The sequence below is a fragment of the Aotus nancymaae genome, unplaced genomic scaffold (genome assembly GCF_030222135.1).
Source record: "Aotus nancymaae isolate 86718 unplaced genomic scaffold, 86718_ANA_hifiasm-v0.15.2.pri h1tg000002l, whole genome shotgun sequence".
Taxonomy (NCBI): Eukaryota; Metazoa; Chordata; class Mammalia; order Primates; family Aotidae; genus Aotus; species Aotus nancymaae.
Genome location: NW_026988413.1, coordinates 52,975,635 through 52,993,503, shown reverse-complemented (window position 1 = coordinate 52,993,503; position 17,869 = coordinate 52,975,635). Strand labels below are relative to the sequence as shown.

General features: G+C 39.8%; 1 protein-coding gene and 1 pseudogene across 9 annotated transcripts in view; one reads left to right on the top strand and one right to left on the bottom strand.

Moving 5' to 3' along the window:
- SRPK2 (SRSF protein kinase 2) overlaps positions 1 to 17,869 on the bottom strand; it is a 268,787-nt gene that overhangs the window by 85,351 nt on the left and 165,567 nt on the right. For all 9 annotated transcript variants that reach the window (XM_064374696.1, XM_064374672.1, XM_064374671.1 and 6 more), the window contains one exon: positions 7,470 to 7,624. In XM_064374696.1, the coding sequence (XP_064230766.1) occupies positions 7,470 to 7,624 (155 nt within the window). The remainder of the gene's footprint in view (positions 1 to 7,469; positions 7,625 to 17,869) is intronic.
- LOC110568786 (thioredoxin-dependent peroxide reductase, mitochondrial-like) lies at positions 8,544 to 9,314 on the top strand (annotated as a pseudogene).

Genomic DNA, 17,869 nt, shown 5'->3' with positions numbered 1-17,869 from the left:
ATGTGCCCTGTAGTAAAGTACAAGGCTTTGCACATCGTCAAGCCTCAATGAATAAACCATGAATTCACCTGTCATGCTATTTAAGGCTTGTATCATAAATATCCTTGTCAATTTAAAGCACCAACAGATCAGGAGTCAGCACCTCCTTGGTCTCCATAAAAGAAATGTAATGAGGCCTTATGTAATAGGTTCAAGAGCATCTACTGCTTTGTTCACATAGGTAAGTGGGGTTTCTCTTTAAGGCTTGAAAGTAAGCCAAATTAAGCCAACTAATAAATGAAAAGCATAGTGAATTAAGTATCTGTGCTGCATTAATGATTTTAAGTAAAAGAACTGTGAATGAAGAAGGGTTATCTTTGTATCAAAAATAACAGAAAGTAAAGACCACACTTCTATAAAATACTTGAGCCACGCAACACCATTTTAATAGAGAAAAACAAGTATTTCTAGGGCAGACTTTTTCCATCTGGGCACTACTGACATTAGGAGGTGAGTAATTTATTTTTATGGGTAACTGTCCATCCAGGGGGATGTTTAGCAGCATCCCTGGCTCTGCCCAATAGATGCCAGTAGCAGCCTCAGTTACAGAAACCAAACATCTCCAAACACTCAAAATGGGCTCCTGGGGTCAGAAACGTCCCCAGTGAAGAACCTCTGATGTAAGACAGCCAACATACTTGGCTGTACAAATATTTCTTTTGTTATAACTTTTACTGTACAAATACCAATTCTAAAGCAGCTTTAAGGTACTTTGATTTTTTCCCTTAAAAAATAAAACAGGTTGGGCACAGTGGCTACCTGGTGAAACCTCATCCCTACTAAAAATACAAAAACTAGCTGGACACAGGGTACACTCCTGTAAGCCAAGCTACTTGAGAGGCTGAGGCAGGAGAATCGTTTGAACCTGGGAGGCGGAGGTTGCAGTGAGGAAAGAATGCGCCACTGCACTCCAGCCTAAGTGAAAAGAGCAAAACTCCATCTCAAAAGGAAAAAAAAAAGTGACGCTGTTTAAAAAAAAACAAAAACCAAAGTCATAGACTCAGAGAATTGTGGGCCAGGGAGGGAAGGAGAAAGGGAAGGAGGGACGCCAATGACAGCATATAACCACCAACAGTAAATTTTATGAGTTATTAAAATTCAACCAGTTTACAGTTTTCACAGATAGAAAACAGACATGCATGGGTAAAGGCTATTTGCGTATAGGCAGGAACTCCTCTGACAGGTTTCTAGTGTGTACAATATTTATGCTCTATACTGAAGAAAATATTGTCCCTGTTTTCACAGATATGAAATGTATGCCGCTCAAATGTGTGTGATAGATAAGAATTGTGGAGCACTATGGATGATTTTAAGAAAACATGAGGCAGAAACAAAGGCTCTATATTCTGATTTGCCAGTCAGCTCATGCCATCATGCCTTCCCAGATCTACTTCAACATCAGCACTCTCTACCTATCCCTTACTTGCAGCCTAACTCCGGAGAAAATGCCTTTATCCAAAGAACAATATGCACCACACTGTGGATACTTCAAATGCAGTGGAGTTAACAAAATACAGGGCCTTGACCACAGGGAACCTTTCAGACTAGAGAGGAGGAGATATGTGAACACAGAAATAAATGTACAATTCCACACTATGAAAAATGGGGGTCGGGAAGGGACAATACTGTGGGTAATAAAAGAAAGGGTCTGATAAGGATTTGATTAGAGGCTGAAGGAAGGCATTATTAAGGAAATGATGTCTTTTCATACCAAGTCAGACCACAGCTGGTGAATTGGTATCTCCAGAAATAATCCAAGAAATGAAAAGTGTACAAAGGTGCCAACTGATCTAAAAATGATTTAAGAGAGAAACAAAACTCACGCCCGAGTGAGTACAGGCAGCCTGATATTGCAAGGCGATGTTCCTATGGTCACCATTTAGTACGTCCATGCAGCGAGTATATACTGAGGCTTCTGGACAAAGTTAGGAACATGAGGTAGTTCAAAGCAATGATTCCACTTACACTTCAAGTATACCTTCATGTGGTTGTATCTTATAGAGTTTTAGAAGAATGGTACATTCAGACCTTAGAACAGAGCAGATCTTAGTGTTCAACATGCAAAAAAATCACCTGACAAATTTGTTAAATACCCACTCCCGAGGATTCCAATTCAGGGGTTTACAGTGCAGCCTAGGAATGTTAATCAGGCACCCCTACTGCCTCTGAAAACCCCATATGAAACACAAATCTTCCCACAAGAGGAGGTTTGGCTGTGACATGGGTTATTTTGCTCAAATTCATGAAACAAGCATGTGTTAAACAAGACCTCCCAACAGAGTTTGTTTACAGGCTGACCCTGTGACTGATCCTGGTAATCCCCACGGCTTGGAAGCAGAATCCAAATAAACTGCACAGCCTGCTGCCACAGCTCATGCCCAGACAACAGACCAGAGGTAATATACAAAAAAGATAGACAGTGCTGACAGCTCTCTCTCCAGAGGTTAAGGAAACACATCCAACATGAGACATCGTCAGGGAGCTAGGGGCCCAGCACTGATGGGTATAGCATGAAAGTACAGATGGGAACACACCAAGACAAGAATGATGGAAGAGACAGAAGAAGAATAAAACTCACATTTCTTAAGAGCCTCTTATCAGATACTGTGTCATGAACTTCACATATTTATCTCATTTTAATCCTCATAAAAATCTTAGGTAGTAAGATTCATATATTATATCATAGACAAAAAACCAAAGCCTAAAGAGAAAGGAACTTGTCCAAGAATATGAAGCTACAATGCAAGAGAGCCAGGTTTTGAACCAAGGGGCAGGGACTAGTCCATAATGCCGTAATCCTCTTGGAGATCTAAGATAAGGAAGATAAGGTGGGTAGGAACACGGCTCTGAGGAAATAAAGAGTCCCACTCCAGAGAGAATACCAAGGCAAGAAAGTATACAAGAGCAAGGAACAATGCTTTTACAATATCAGAACTTTAAATACTGATGCTTTTATTAAAACAGCTGAGGGTTCACATGTTTTAAATAAGGGAAACTTGCAAAGATGAGGTAAAAAGTTAAGATGTAATCTAGCTGATCATAAATGATGAAGAAGGCTTATTGCAACTCTTGCAGAGTAGTGGGATCACAGGTGACTTCTACCCTCCACCCCAAGTGTCAACACTTCCTGTGATGAACGAGTATTTCTTTTTGAAAAAGAAATACATGTGGGGTCTTTTGTTGCTGATGATTTTTTATCATATTTTGAGGGAACTGAGAAGTAGCTGAGGGCAGAGACTCTCCAGGGATGAAGTCAATGAAAACAAGAGAAAGGTGAAGTGACAGAAGACAAACAATACATCAGATTACAAAACATACGCTACCAGCCTGGGAAAACTCTCTCCCCTTCACATCCTGCACCATTCAATCCCAAGCCATGAGGCAGGGCCAATCGACAAAGGATGTGAGAGCACAAGTTAGGTGAGGAGACAAGGGAGAGATACAGTGATGGTGACTGGTGACTCATACCACACAGGGAAATCAATCAACTAAGTCAACACAACAAGGATGGGGAGAAAGAAAGAAACTTACTAACAGAGAAAGAAACCACAAAGAAGGAAAGGGACAAAAACTGGGCTGAATCTTCTGGAATTAGAGGTATCAGACTGATAAACTCATGGATTTTAAGACATACATAAACATATAAATCAATATAAACATAAAGGAAGCAGGTTCATACACAAGTGTGCCTAGTTCTGTACTGGGATCTGAAAGTGACAACCCTGAATTAATAAGCATACCTAATTGCCCAGGTCTAGATTTCTAAATATTATTCTTTACTTAAAATAAAAAAAGGGGCAGGATTCCCTGTGGAAAGAGCAACTCCAGGGCTGGGATAGGAAAAACACAAGATTAACCTGGTATATCCTACTATACTTGAAGGTAAAGAAATTATCAAAGGTCCGGGTGCAGTTGGTTAACACCGGTAATCCCAACACTTTGGGAGGCCAAGGCAGAAGGATCACTTAGGTCAGGAGTTCAAGACCAGCCTGGCCAACATGGTAAAACCCCATCTCTACTGAAAGTACTAAGGTTAACCAGGCAAGGTGGCATGAGCCTGTAGTCCCAGCTACTCAGGAGACTGAGGCATAAGAATCGCTGGAACCCAAGAGGCGGAAGTTGCAGTGAAACCAAGATCGCACCACTGTACTCAAGCCTGGGCGGCAGAGTGAGACTTCATCTCAAAACAAAACAAGAAAAGAAACAAAGAATGATTGAGGCATTTCAAAAGGCCACAGAATCAATATGAAGGGGCTCCTAAGAATCAAATTTGGGATAATCTAAGCATCAAAACATATAAAGAAGATAACTAATTATAATCCACTGAATAAAACGGAGATCCATGAATGAATCAGTTCATCTGAGATAGAAAGTCAGCCCAGGGTGGGGGCAGGGACAGGGATAAATGTAAGAATGGGTTATATATGTAGTCTCAAAGTAACTCTCAATGAAATACGTATTAATTACTAGGGGGAAAGAATAGCTGCCAGGGATATCTGGCAGACACAATCTTGATCAAGTGAAGCCATCGATTCCAATGGAATAAATCAAATCTGTATACCATCTGAAAGGATGCAATGCAAAAAGACAACATCACTTCTGTGGTACCCCAAATTGAGAAACATTGTACAAAATAAGTGGACTACAATCCTCAAAAATGTCAAGGACCTGAAAGCCAGGAAATCATTAAGGAACTCTTCAAAATTAAAAGAAATTACAAAAACAAGCAAACAAAATATACAATTCAGCCACAAATTCATCACATATAATGGACAGCAGTGGGCAATCGGCAGTACCTGTAAGCCCGAGGACTAAATGGTCATGAGGTATCAGCATTAAGTTCCTGATCTTGATGGTTGTATTTTGATTTATAGGAGAATGTACTTGATTGTAGGTAAAACGTACTAAAGTATTGAGGGGTGATAAAACACCATATTAGTAACTTTAGCTTAACCAGTCCTGGCAGAGGGTGAGGGAATTTCTCTCTTTATACGAGAACAAAAAATGAGAAAGTCACAGGTCTTATTCCAGACATTCCCAATCAATTCCTTGGACTCCCTGAATATGTTTATGTCAGTAATCTTACACAAATAGTTGTGGAATACACCACAAAATTAATAGTAGGGCATCTGTCACATGTAATGCTAACTAAAGGCACAGGTTACTTACCAAATTCGGTGTTGGGGGTCAGGGGGAGGGTAGTGGCAGGTGTAAGGAGAGAACCTTACAATCTCTAATGGCCTCACTGATGCTGACTTTAATGCTCTATGACGTTTACAGTTTAGTGAATGTTACCTAGAATCAGCCCTGGCTGTGGAATACTTTATTCTTAGCCCTGTATTTCGGGATTGGGTGTCTGCTGTGCTGATTCCCAGAGGTAGTAAGGGGACGAGAAGACTGGTTACATCTCCTGACCCACATACTTAAGATCCAGATGAGACAATTTTCATTCCTGCTTGGTAGAGCCTACCTGCTAGAGGTAATAGCTCCTAAAGAATGGTTCTAGCCAGACCCTGTCTCTATAAAAAAATAATAATAATAATGTTAATCAGCCAGGGGTGGTGACACATGCTGCAGTTCCAACTGCTCAGGAGGCTGAGGTAGGAGGATTGCTCAAGCCCAGGAGGTTAAGGCTGCATTGAGCTCTGACCACATCACCGCACTCCAGCCTGGGCAACAGAACAAGACTCTGTCTCGAAAAATGAATGTTCCTACAGATGAACCTAATGCTTTGGGCCTCAGCAGAAAAATCGAAGACAGTACAAGAAATGCAGAGTAAGAGGGAGGATGGAAAACACCTTCTTGTCACCTTTCGAACTGGCTCTATCTTTTCTTTTACTAGATTGCATAGATCTTTGGGGTCATAACCACTATTCAAACAAATGCTAAGTAAGATCCACATTCTCTTTTCTAAGGAAAACACTGATTCTATGTGTAAGTACATGCACCTGTGGAAAAATCAGGTTAGAGTAGATGATTAGTTCTTCCACTTTTGTAGCAGAGTAACTTTCTCTTCCTCTTAGCAGGTAACTAAATGTACACTGTTCCTTAACCAACACACAAATGACCTGTATCTACTAGATAAATGATGAATTATTAAGATATATAGACCCCAAAATACATTAATGCTTTATGGCCTGAACATGTCTGCATTTTCTGCCATTTATTTTACTGCTATATGGAATCTGATTTACTTTTTAAAAAATCTGTAGCAAATAATCTCACCAACTGCTCAGGAGTTCCAAATTCCATAAAACTAATGTCCAAAAGAGTAAGTTAAGTAACAAAGCAGCAGCTGAATAGTCATTTCTCTTTCTCCTAGATTCTCAAAGTTGGGTCTACATAAAGCATGGTGTCTAAATCATATTGTTCTTAATATTCATCACACAACATGCTTGCCCTTTAGGAGTTCCACTATATGCTCTTGGTCTTTACAAAGCATCAATACAAAAACACTCCACTTGAATAGTGTCTAAGTTTTCCATGAAATCATAGCTGAAAACATAGCCCACTATGTCACACAATGGCAGAACCCCACAGAATGTCTCTTTCGTCAAGTACGATGGCAGGAAAGAATCTTTCTTTGTAAACAAATGTGCTTGCTTGCTTCCCACAGACAATGAATGCTATGTAATTCAAAGCTATACACGGAAAGGAATGCTTTTCTTTTTAGTCTTAGCAGTCAGAAAACAGAAAGTCAAATAAGTGCACAAGAGTTATAATTAGCTCCCCTAAGGAGCCTGGTATACTTTCTCCTCCCTACGCTTTTTAAAATTATTTTAATTTTTTATTGTACTTTAATTTTTTGAGAGAGGATCTGGTTCTGCCACCTAGGCAGGAGTGCAGTGGCACGATCCAATCTCAGCTCACTGATACCTCTGCCTTCTGAGCTCAAGACTTCTTCCTACCTCAGCCTCCCAAGTACCTGGGACTACAGGCACTTACCACCATACTCAGCTAATTTTTTGCACTTTTTATAGAGACAAGGTCTCACCATGTTGCCCAGGCTGGTCTTAAACTCCTGAACTCAAGCAATCTGCCTGCCTCGACCTCCCAAAGTGCTGGGATTACAGGCTTGAGCCACTGCACCAGCCCCATGCTCTTTTTAGATGGTTTATTATGTCCTCCAACTGTCCTGCTGTATATTATCTTTAATTCTAACAGCTTTATGTCCTTTTGAAAGTACCTAGAATGTGTATATACATACGCATGTATTTTCTCTTACAATTTTCTCTCATATCACTTAAATTTTCTGATATCATTCCATATACAATGACCTAAGAATTTAAAATGATAATGACACAAGGAGGCTAATTTAATGAAGACCAAGCAATCTGCATTACTAATCCCTCCCCGCTTGTCCATTCCGCAAATTATTAAGTAGCCTAATGGGGAAGGCACGCCCCACACCACCATGCTCGGCACATCACCTTTGCAGTAGTCCGCAGGGTCCTCTTGCTCCTCATCATCTGATCCCAGGATCTCCTCCTCTGGCTCTGGGGGCGTAGGGTCTGGCAAAGGTGGTGGTGGTGGTGGCGGCGGTGGAGGAGGAGGAACTAAAGGAGCTTTCTGTTGAGGCTCCGGCCTGAAAGAGCAGAGAGAAAATTCCCATTTACTGAGAAGTACATCTTGCATTATGGATGCATTTCAGCATTTCTTAATATGGGAGAAAAAATAAAATTTGTCACATACTAAGAAGAAATGCCATTTAATGTCACTTCACCCATTTTAGTTGAATTCAAGTAGTGTTTCAACATATAGGTCAGGCCAAAAAAAAAAAAAATCTGCCCTTATTAGCTAAGAAATATTTTTTTAGGTATCTTTTCACTTAGAGTTTCAAGAACTACCAATGTTATGAAATTTCAGTGCTTCACTGAGGTCCTACCAATCTTAGGAAATTTAAGTGAAATGAAAGCATATTCCATGGTATATAGCCTTATTGGTTAGAAAATATCACCAAGATTATAAAAATATAGGTGTAAGTAGCACTCAACTTTTGAAAGCACTTATTTCCTGTTATTTGAAAATCAGAATTATTTTCCCATAGTAGCAATGAGGCTAGGTTTCAAAAACTTATAAAAGCTGATTAATACACACTGTAGCTAAAATATACAAGATTGCCAGAAAGATTCTTGTACTTCTGTAAGGCCTGTTGGAAGTTTTTAATGTATTCTGTGAGAATGAGAGTGAGAGTGAGAGTGAGAGTGTGAGAGAGAGAGAGAGAGAGAGAGAGAGAGAGAGAGAGAGAGAGAGAGAGAGAGAGAGAGTTTAAGAGAGAGAGAGAGAGACAGACAGAAAGAGACTGATTGATTATTCCCTTTCAGGGCTCTATGAGGAGAAAGGTTCATAATGGGAATCTATTCATAATGGGATTCACTTACTATTTCTAACCTTGTCCTAATGTGGGGAAATAGGACCCTACAGTCTCAACTTGGATGCCAGAAGCACATCCCTCCCTTAAGGTACTCTACTAATAAAACTACCATTGAACACATGCCCTGAAGATGGTGGCTGCTATGGAAAGGTTGCTCTGAGGGTCGGTTGCCTGACATGTGAGTGCCAAACCTTGTGGCATTTCTGCCACTGCAACCAACAGGCCTGCTGTTACTGGAAGAATGAGTTTGACAAACATATTGTGGGCTGGTTCTGATCAAGCAAAATTATTTACCACCAGTTCCTTATACCATTCACCTGCTGTCATCCGGCATGCACCTTATTTTAAGGGTACAGCCATTGTCAATGGAGAAATGGAGAGTTCAAAGACCTAAAGCTTGATGACTTTAAAGGGAAATTTTTGGTGCTTTTCTTCTATCCTTTGGATTTCACCTTGGGTGTCCTACAGAAACTGTTGCTTTTAGTGACAAAGATAAGGAGTTTGCCAATGTGAACTGTGAAGTTGTTTTGGTCTCAGTGGATTCCCACTTTAGTCATCTTGCCTGGATAAATACACCGAGAAAGAATGGCAGTTTGGGGCACATGAACATCACACTCTTGTCAGATTTAACTAAGCAAATTTCCCAAGACAATGGTGTGCTGTTAGAAGGTCCTGGTTTTGCAAAAGAGGTTTCTTCATAATCAACCCCAATGGAGCCATCAAGCACTTGAGTGTCAGATCTCTCAGTGCACCAAAGCATGGAAGAAAGACTTCACTTGGTGAAGGCATTCCAGTATGCAGAAATCCATGGAGAAGTCTGCCCAGCAAACTGGGCACCGATTCTCCTACAATCAAACCAAATCCAGCTGCTTCCAAAGAATGCTTTCAGAAGCCATATTAGTTGATGACCCATGTGTACTGCACCTTCTCACCCCAGAGAAGAACCACAGCTGAAAGCTGCTTTTATCATTTTGAAGATAATTATTAGTAGAAGGCAAGGTACCAATTATGATTGTATTCATAAATATTACCCTAAATATTTTATTTTTGTAATACTGGCTAAGACCTTTTAAATATGGCTAGTTGCTAGTATAAGGAATCCTTTATTACTAACATCTTGGTGGCTAGCTAGCTAGTTTCTACAGAACATAATTTGCTCTACAGAAGGCGATTCTTAGATCATGTCTTCAATGGAAACACTCTTCTGTCTTAGACTTACTTGAATCTTGCCTACAACAAAGTAGAGCAACATGCACTGAAAGCTCCTGATCTAGGGTCCTGAGATTTTCATCTTGAATATCTTTGTATTAAATTAAATTTTCTTTTAAGCTAACAAAGATCACAGTTTTCAGTTGTTATCAGCAGTCTAATTTAACTCTCCTGCAATGAATGTGTATGTGATTGAAGCAAATGTCAATGGTATTATTTTAAAAAGTGGCAGAGTGACTTAAATGATCATGCATGATCCTCATCTCTGAAATTTACAGTTCACATAATCATTTCTTTTATTCATTCATTACCTAACTTTGTCTATATATATGTCTAAATATTGATTTAGTGTAATCGATTATAAAAGATATTTACTGAATCCAGGGATTTCATTTTAAAATTATTATAATTATTTTCCTTGCTGAAGTGTTCAGCAAAGAATACATTTATTTTTATTGTATGCAAAACATACAATAAAAAACACTGTACTGTAAAACATACAATACAAATAAACATGTTAAAATTAGAAAGAAAAAAAAAAAAAAACTACCACTGAACATTCTCACCTGGCCACAACTGTGTGGGTAAAAGGCTGGTGGAAACAGATAAATGTGGTAGGGGCAAGGGAGTCATTCGACTGATGGAGGTATTCCCCAGATAGCATAAATAGAGTGAAATAAGGGGTCCCTAGTTATTGGGACCAAAGGAATCTTGGTGTCACTGCTAGATTTCCTTTCAGACCACTATTGCTCTCTGCCCAGTGGAAGGCTGATTCTGGATCCTTTCTCTCCTCACTGTAGCACCAGCCTGGGGTGTAAAGCCAAAGCTCACTCTTCAGTCCTGGAATCTTAAGAAGCTGAGGGTCAAAGCAACGCGCAAGCTCATCTGCAGCTGCCACTAAAGAGACAGGGCCAAAGGAGCTGCCCCAACCCCTGCCTCTTCTAAACTGGGCCTCTAAATCCTTGGCCAATCTGAGAACCCTCAACTCCACCACTAATGTTAAGTGGCTTGCCAACAAAAAAACCCACACAGCCACAACTAAAGGAAGGGGTAGGAGAAGAAGGCAGCAGAAACACCCAACATCATGAGGAAGAGGTGGGAATCACACACGGTAGATCACCTTAAAGGCAAATACTGGAAGGTATGAATATCTTTGGCAGGTCAACTAAAGAATATTCATAAGCTGAAAATGTACTGCTTGCTGCTTGCTGGAATTTATGAAGACTCAACAGTTACAGCTCCCTGGGTAACAGACATCAGGATTGTGGTGGTGATAACACTCTGAGTTACAACCATTCTCCTCATAGAGCCCTGAAAGAGAATAATTACATTGTCTCTTTGTCTCTCTCTCTCTCTCTCTCTCTCACACACACACACACACACTCTCTCTCTCTCTCTCACACACACACACACACCCCACTTCCAGAATACATTCAAAACTTCCAACAGGCCTTACAGAAATACAAGAATCTTTTTGGAAGTCATGTAAATGCTTATTTCTTTTTAACATATGTGCCCTTACTGAAGTAGAATGGTCCCAAGCAAAAGAGAGTTCTGAAGGGGGTGAGGCAGGCAAGTTATTCCAGTAGTTTACCACTTCCCCAGCGGGAGGAAAAGGTTTGAGATGACGTCCAAAAGAAGCACAACCCACTCTTCAGGGGTGTGGGCAGAATCAATTTGTCTGACACATTTCCTCAATCAGAAATACTTTGAAAGCTGGCTGTTTCTTCCAAATTCAGAAATTTTATATAAAAAATGCGTACACTCTGAATTTAGAAAAAAAAACACTGCGTTTGCTGTAGAAACTACTTGATGAAAGGACAAGAAATGATAGTTCTTGTCCTGCCAGTGCAGGGCTGTCCTGTGCATTGTAGGATGCTTTCCAGCATCCCTGGCCTCCAGCCACTCTGTGTCAGTAGCACACAACCCCCAACCTCCACCCTACCACCCAGCTGTGGCCATCAAAAATGTGTCTAGACACTGACAAACGTGTGTGTGTCAGGAGTGGGGTGGGAGTGGTCATGCCCATTGAGAACCACTGCATGAGTAGCATTTTCTATGCATAGCTTTATCTCAATGGAGTAGACTGTAGTATGGAGAAGAGATACTAATTTTCACACACCATTTTCTCTCACTTGAGATGTTCCAGCATCTCATTATAATGTCTCTCTCACTTATTCTTTACCTACTTGCTGAGCTGCCCACATGGCTCAGACTCTCAAAATTCTCAGACCCTGCAGTCTAAGTGTGTAGGTACTTCTCAGTCCTCCAGGATTTCTATGTGTGACCTCACACAGTGTTAAAACATCTCAATCAGGAATGCCCACATATTCAATGTGAGGGCCACATTAAACAGGCAGGCAGAAAGCTTCTCAAAAGCCAGCTCTACCAAGTGAAAAGGGTAAGTCAGGATACCCTAAAGTACAGAGGAGGTTTAGTAATGCTGATTAATAGTTCAACTGGCTGTCATATCAAAATATCTAGAACTGTGCTACCCAGTACGGTAACTACCAGCCACATTTACCGGGCACATGAAATGTCGCTAGTTCGAAGTGAGATGTGCTAAAAGTATAAAATACATACTAGATTGCCAAGACTCAGTACTCAAAAAAGTAAAATATTTTTTATTAATAATTTTCTACTTGCTAAATATTAAGATGTTTTGTACATGAGTAATTCTAGTGGATGGTACAATTCTAGACCATTCAGATCCAACCTGTACTGAGGGGCATTTCAGGCTCACATTCAGAGATTCCTGGCCATAATTGATTATCTTTTCTAGGACTTCTAATGACCGACTTCATACTAGTTATCACTAATTCTCAAATCACTCAGTTTATCATAGCAACAGTCAGTTCAATGTGTAACCGCTAATTCTTTTTCATCTCTCCATCCTTGTTACTGTCTACCACACAGGGGAACCCAGGTAAATTTCTCCTAGGGCAGAAACAGAGAAGACAAAGCCAAGCCATACCATCTTAGGGGTGGCTTCTCTTTTTTTCATTTTGAGACAGGGTCTCACTCTTGTTGCCCAGGGGAGAGTGCAGTGGTGCATTCACAGCTCACTGCAACCTTGAAATCCTGAACTCAAGCAATCCTCTCACCTTAGCCTGATGAGTAGCTAGGACTACAGGTGTGTACCACTGTGCCTGGCCAAGGCTGGCTTCTTTAAAGTGTTTCTCATGGCTTCTAGAGTACTCCAAAGCCTGGTTAAATTGCAACTTTGTAAAAGATCAAGACATGACAGGTTATCTCACCAAATACATACTGTATATCAACAGATTTTAAAAAACAACTTTCATCAATCCTAATGAAAGCCATCAGGAAGCTATTTCATATAAAAATTATAAGAAGTATATAAGCAGTGATGGCAGCAGAAAGGAACCATAAATATTTTCAACAAGAATACCAATATAATTAAATGGTGAAAGAATAGTCTTCAACAGTGATACTACAACAAATACTCATATGCAAAACAAATAAAGTTGGACCTCTCTCTCTCACACACACACACAGGCTTTACATGAAAAAGCTAAAACTATAAAACTCACAGGAAAAAATCTAGGAGTAAATCTTCATGACCTTAGGTTAGGCAATGCTTCTTAAATATGATATTCAAAGCATAAGCAATACAAGAAAAAATACATTGGACTTGAAAATTTATAACTTTTGTACAAAGGGCAGCATCAAGAAAATTTAAAGCCCAAAGAATGGGGTTATAAGTACTTGTAAATCATAACTTATGAGTGACTTAAGTCTAGAATATATAAAGAACTCTTCCAACTCAACAATAAAAAGACATACCGATTTAAAAACAGATAAAAAGGACTGGAAAGACATTTCTCCAAAGAGGATATACAAATGACCAATAAATATATGAAAAGATGCTCAACATTATTGGTAATTAGAGAAATGGAATCAAAACCACAATCAGATACCACTTCATAACCACTACAATGACGATTAAAAAAGGTCAGACAATAATTGTAAGGAAGCATAAAGTAGGAGGGATCCTCAGACATTGTTGGTTGGAAGTGTAATATGGCACAGCCATCTCGGAAAACAGTCTGGCAGTTCCTCGAAAGGTTAAATATAAAATTACCAAGTAACTCAACAACTCCACTCCTAAGTATATACCCAAGAGAAATGAAAGCATACGTTCAGCAAAATCTCATCCATGGTGTTCATAGAAGTACTATTATTTTATCACAAAAGCAGAAACAACTTAAATGTCCACCAACTGATAAATAAAATGGGGTATATCCTTACAAGGGAATCTTACTGAAGAATAAAGAGAAATGAAGTACTGATAAATGCTACAAGATGGATGAACCTCCAATTTTATGATGTGTGGCAGATGCCAGGCAGAAAAGACCGTGGGTTGTATGATTTTCCATCAAATGTCCAGAAAAGATAAATTTAGAGATAGGGTAAATCAGCGGTTGCTTACATCTCAGGGTTGGAGGAAATGGAGAAAATAGGAGGAAAATGGGGACTGACTGCTAATAGATATGGGATATCTGTTACGAGGGATGATAATGTCCTAATGTGGTGATGGCTGTACAATTCTGTGAACATAATAAAAAACACTGAAACATATATGTTAAATGAGCAAACTGTATGCTATGTAAATTGTATTTCAAAAAGCTATTGTTAAAAAATAAAAGAAGCGAGGTGTGGTGGTGCACACCTGTAGTCCCAGCCAGGTGGGACACTGAGGCAGGACGATCACTTGAGCTCAGAAGTTCTGGGGCCAGTCTACAAAAATAAAACTAAATTTTAAAAGTAAAAGAAAAATGCAATACTGCTGTAAATATTTTAAATATCAAACATTATACCATTATAAAACATGATTTTAAGAAAATAGAAAAAATGTATGTGTAGATTTAAGCAATCCATACACATAGTCTCTTTTAGAATAAGCTCAGCTACGTTCAGGTGAAAATTAATCTGCAAGTCTTTAAAAAGGAGACTGAGATTCTATTTAAAGGTCAAAGTTTAAACAAGGGGCTAATTTAAGAACATGTTTTTATGTAATATAAGAAATACACCCCTTCCGGCCAGGGGGAAATGGCCCCCACCTGTGATCCCAGCACCTTGGAGAGGCCACAGTGGGTGTATCGGTTGAGCCCAGGAGTCTGAGACCAGCCTGGGCAACCTGGCAAGATCCTGTCTCCACAAAAAATACAAAAATTAGCTGGGCGTGGCGGCACACAAGCCTGTAGCTACTACCAAGGAGGCTGACGTGGGAGGACTGCTTGAGCCTGGGAGTCTGCAATGAGCTGAGATCATAGCACTGCACTCTAACCCACATGACAAAACAAGACCCTGTCTTGTGGGGGGGGCGGGGAGGGGAGAGGGAAGGAGGGAGGGAGGGAAAAAGAGGTGAAGGGAGAAAAAAGAAAAATACAGCACTTCAGTGATGGGAATGACATAATTTAGAAAGCAAAATTCCACTAGCTACTTGTATTTTTTCACGAAGAACTATACTTATTTTTACTCTACATAAAACATAAAAATTCTAATCATTACTCCAAATAGGCTAAATTTAAAATGCAGTTTTAAGAAACTTAAAAATATTTTTCTTTCAATATCATACCATAATACTAAAATCATTTTATCATACTATGGTACTTCATACTATATTCTGCATGTATACCTGCTCTGTCAGAATAGGGAGGAAAAACTGAACAACCCAGGAAACTGTTAAGTCTCATCTGCTCTAAACTGCCATGGCAACCAGATGAGAGTTCCAATTTCCTCCCAGCTGCTACTGTATATTTCCTTTGAGCAGAGAAAAGAAAAAATAAACCATACATTTGGTAGAAAAAATGTCCTATCCTTTGCTATGACCTTAGATGGCGACACAATTTAAGAAACACAGTTCAGTAAATCTTTAATCAAACATAAAGAAAAAAGCTCCAGATGAATTTCTTCAGGTAGTAGTTTAGGGACATTCATATAAAGTCAAATTTCATTTTCTTTCCTCCCTATGCCCATCCTGTATGTAAAACTTTTCTTCTCTCCCTTCCACTCTCCCTCCTCCTTCCTCTCTTGGTGATGACTGTCAGCTAGAGAAATACCCAATTTCTAATTAATAGCAGAATCAGTCAAAAGAGGTTGAGTATCCCTTATCCAAAATGCTTGGGACCAGATACGTTTCGAACTTCAGATTTGGGAAGCTCAACCTGTATGTATGTTCTCTAAAAACAGCTTATCTAAAAAGGTACTTTAACCCTACGTAAGGTCACACACAGGTGAGGGAAAAGCCCTAATGATTTCACATATTCCTCTTTAACAAAAAGTTCAAAACTTTGTGTAAATCAAACCTAAATGTGCAATGACCCTCATCCATGTGAAATCTCCTGCTCCTCTTGCGTATGCGTGGATCTGTGAGTGTAAGGTATTACACCTATTATCCAATTATCTACACTAACTGCCAAAGGGAGATCACACTGGGTGGCCTGACCTAATCACACCAGTGCCTAAAAGCAGAGGATTTTCTTTGGCTGGTCAAAGAAGGGGAAGCAGAACAGCAGACCCTAGCTGACCTGGAAGAAAGCAGACCTCATTTCTGAACTAGGGCCACAGAGAGCAAGGAACTGCCTCTAGGAGTGACAGTGGTCCTTGCCAACAGCTAGAATAATAAGATAACAAAGACCTCAGTCCTACAAACTCAAGGAAATGAGTTCTGCCAACAACCAGTAAGCTGGAAAAGGATCCTGAAGCTCTGATGAAAACTGCAGATTTGGCCGACATCTTGGTTTCAGTCTAGTAAGAATCCTGTCACAATGTGCTGCCCCAATTTCTGTCCTACAGAACTGTGAGTTAATAAATAGGTGGTGTTTTAAGCTGCTAAGTGTGCAGTAATTTGTTACACAGCAATTGAAAGCGAATACAGCTGCAAAGTTCCTCAAAGTGTACCAGAGCAGATCATGTAGAATTATCAGATTTTAGCCTCAAAAAAAAAATTTTTTTTTTTAATAATTGAAATGGCCAGGGACTTAAGCTGGGTAATCCGGAATGGGAGTCAGTTCTCTTTTGGGAATAGTCAGGTAAAAATATCTTATTTCTTGTATTAGTCATTAGTCCATTCTTGCATTGCTATAAAGAAATATGTGAGGCAGGGTAATTTACAAGGAAAAGATACTTAACTGGCTCACAGTTCTGCAGGCTGTACAGGAAGAATGTTGTTGGCATCTGCTCAGCTTCTGGGAAGGCCTCAGGAAATGTACAATCATGGTGGAAGGCAAAGGGGGTATAAGTGCATCACATGGCCGGAGCAGGAACAAGAGTGAGAGTGAGGGGAGAGGTGCTACACACTTTTAAAACAACCAGATCTCATGAGAACTCACTATCATGAGAACAGCATCAAAGGGGAAATCAACCACCATGATCCAACCACCTCCTACCAGGCACTACCTCCAACACTGGGGATTACAATTCAACATTAAATTTGGGCAGGGACACAGATCCAAACCACATCACTCCCCAAGTCCTAACAGCAAACAATCATAATTACAAGCCAGCTACTACTTACTTATTTCCTGAGACCATATTGTTTTCTAGAATGTAGAACATAGCCAAACTAAAAATTAGTGAGGATGTAAGTATATCAGACCTGCTTCCAAACTAACCTACATTTTAGAAAACAAAGGAGTTGATGTTCTAAAGGTATTGCTGCTTAATCACCTCACTGAGTTCTGAGTTGAGGTTTTTATCTTCTATTTCCTGGACTAACATTTCCTCATTAATTTCCTTGTTTCTTGCTTTAATCCTTCCCATTTTACACATCAAATCCACATATTCTTTGCAGAAAGCAAACCTCTGGCCCTAAAATCGCATTTCAGGGCTACATATGTCTTATGCTACTAACACTATTAATATTTTATAAAGCATTTGTGGAATCTGGCAGAAAATATTACTAATGAAATGAAGAAAGACTGACAGAAAACTTAAACCAATGAGTCCAAATGCATGTAAAATGACATCCACTGATTCTACAACTACCCAGGAGCACACAGAAGCCCAGCACTGAGAGTTGTACACTCTAGCGAGAAGGGGAAAAGTACATGTAAACACATGAATGTTGGCAACTGCTCCTGATATCATTATGGAAACAGACATGGCAGTGGGCCAAGTCAGAGACTTCTAGAGGTGATCTTATAAACTGGCCAGAAGGAGGCCAACTACAGGAGGTCCAAGACCTAGGGAACCACATCATCAAAAGTACAGAGGGCCAAACTA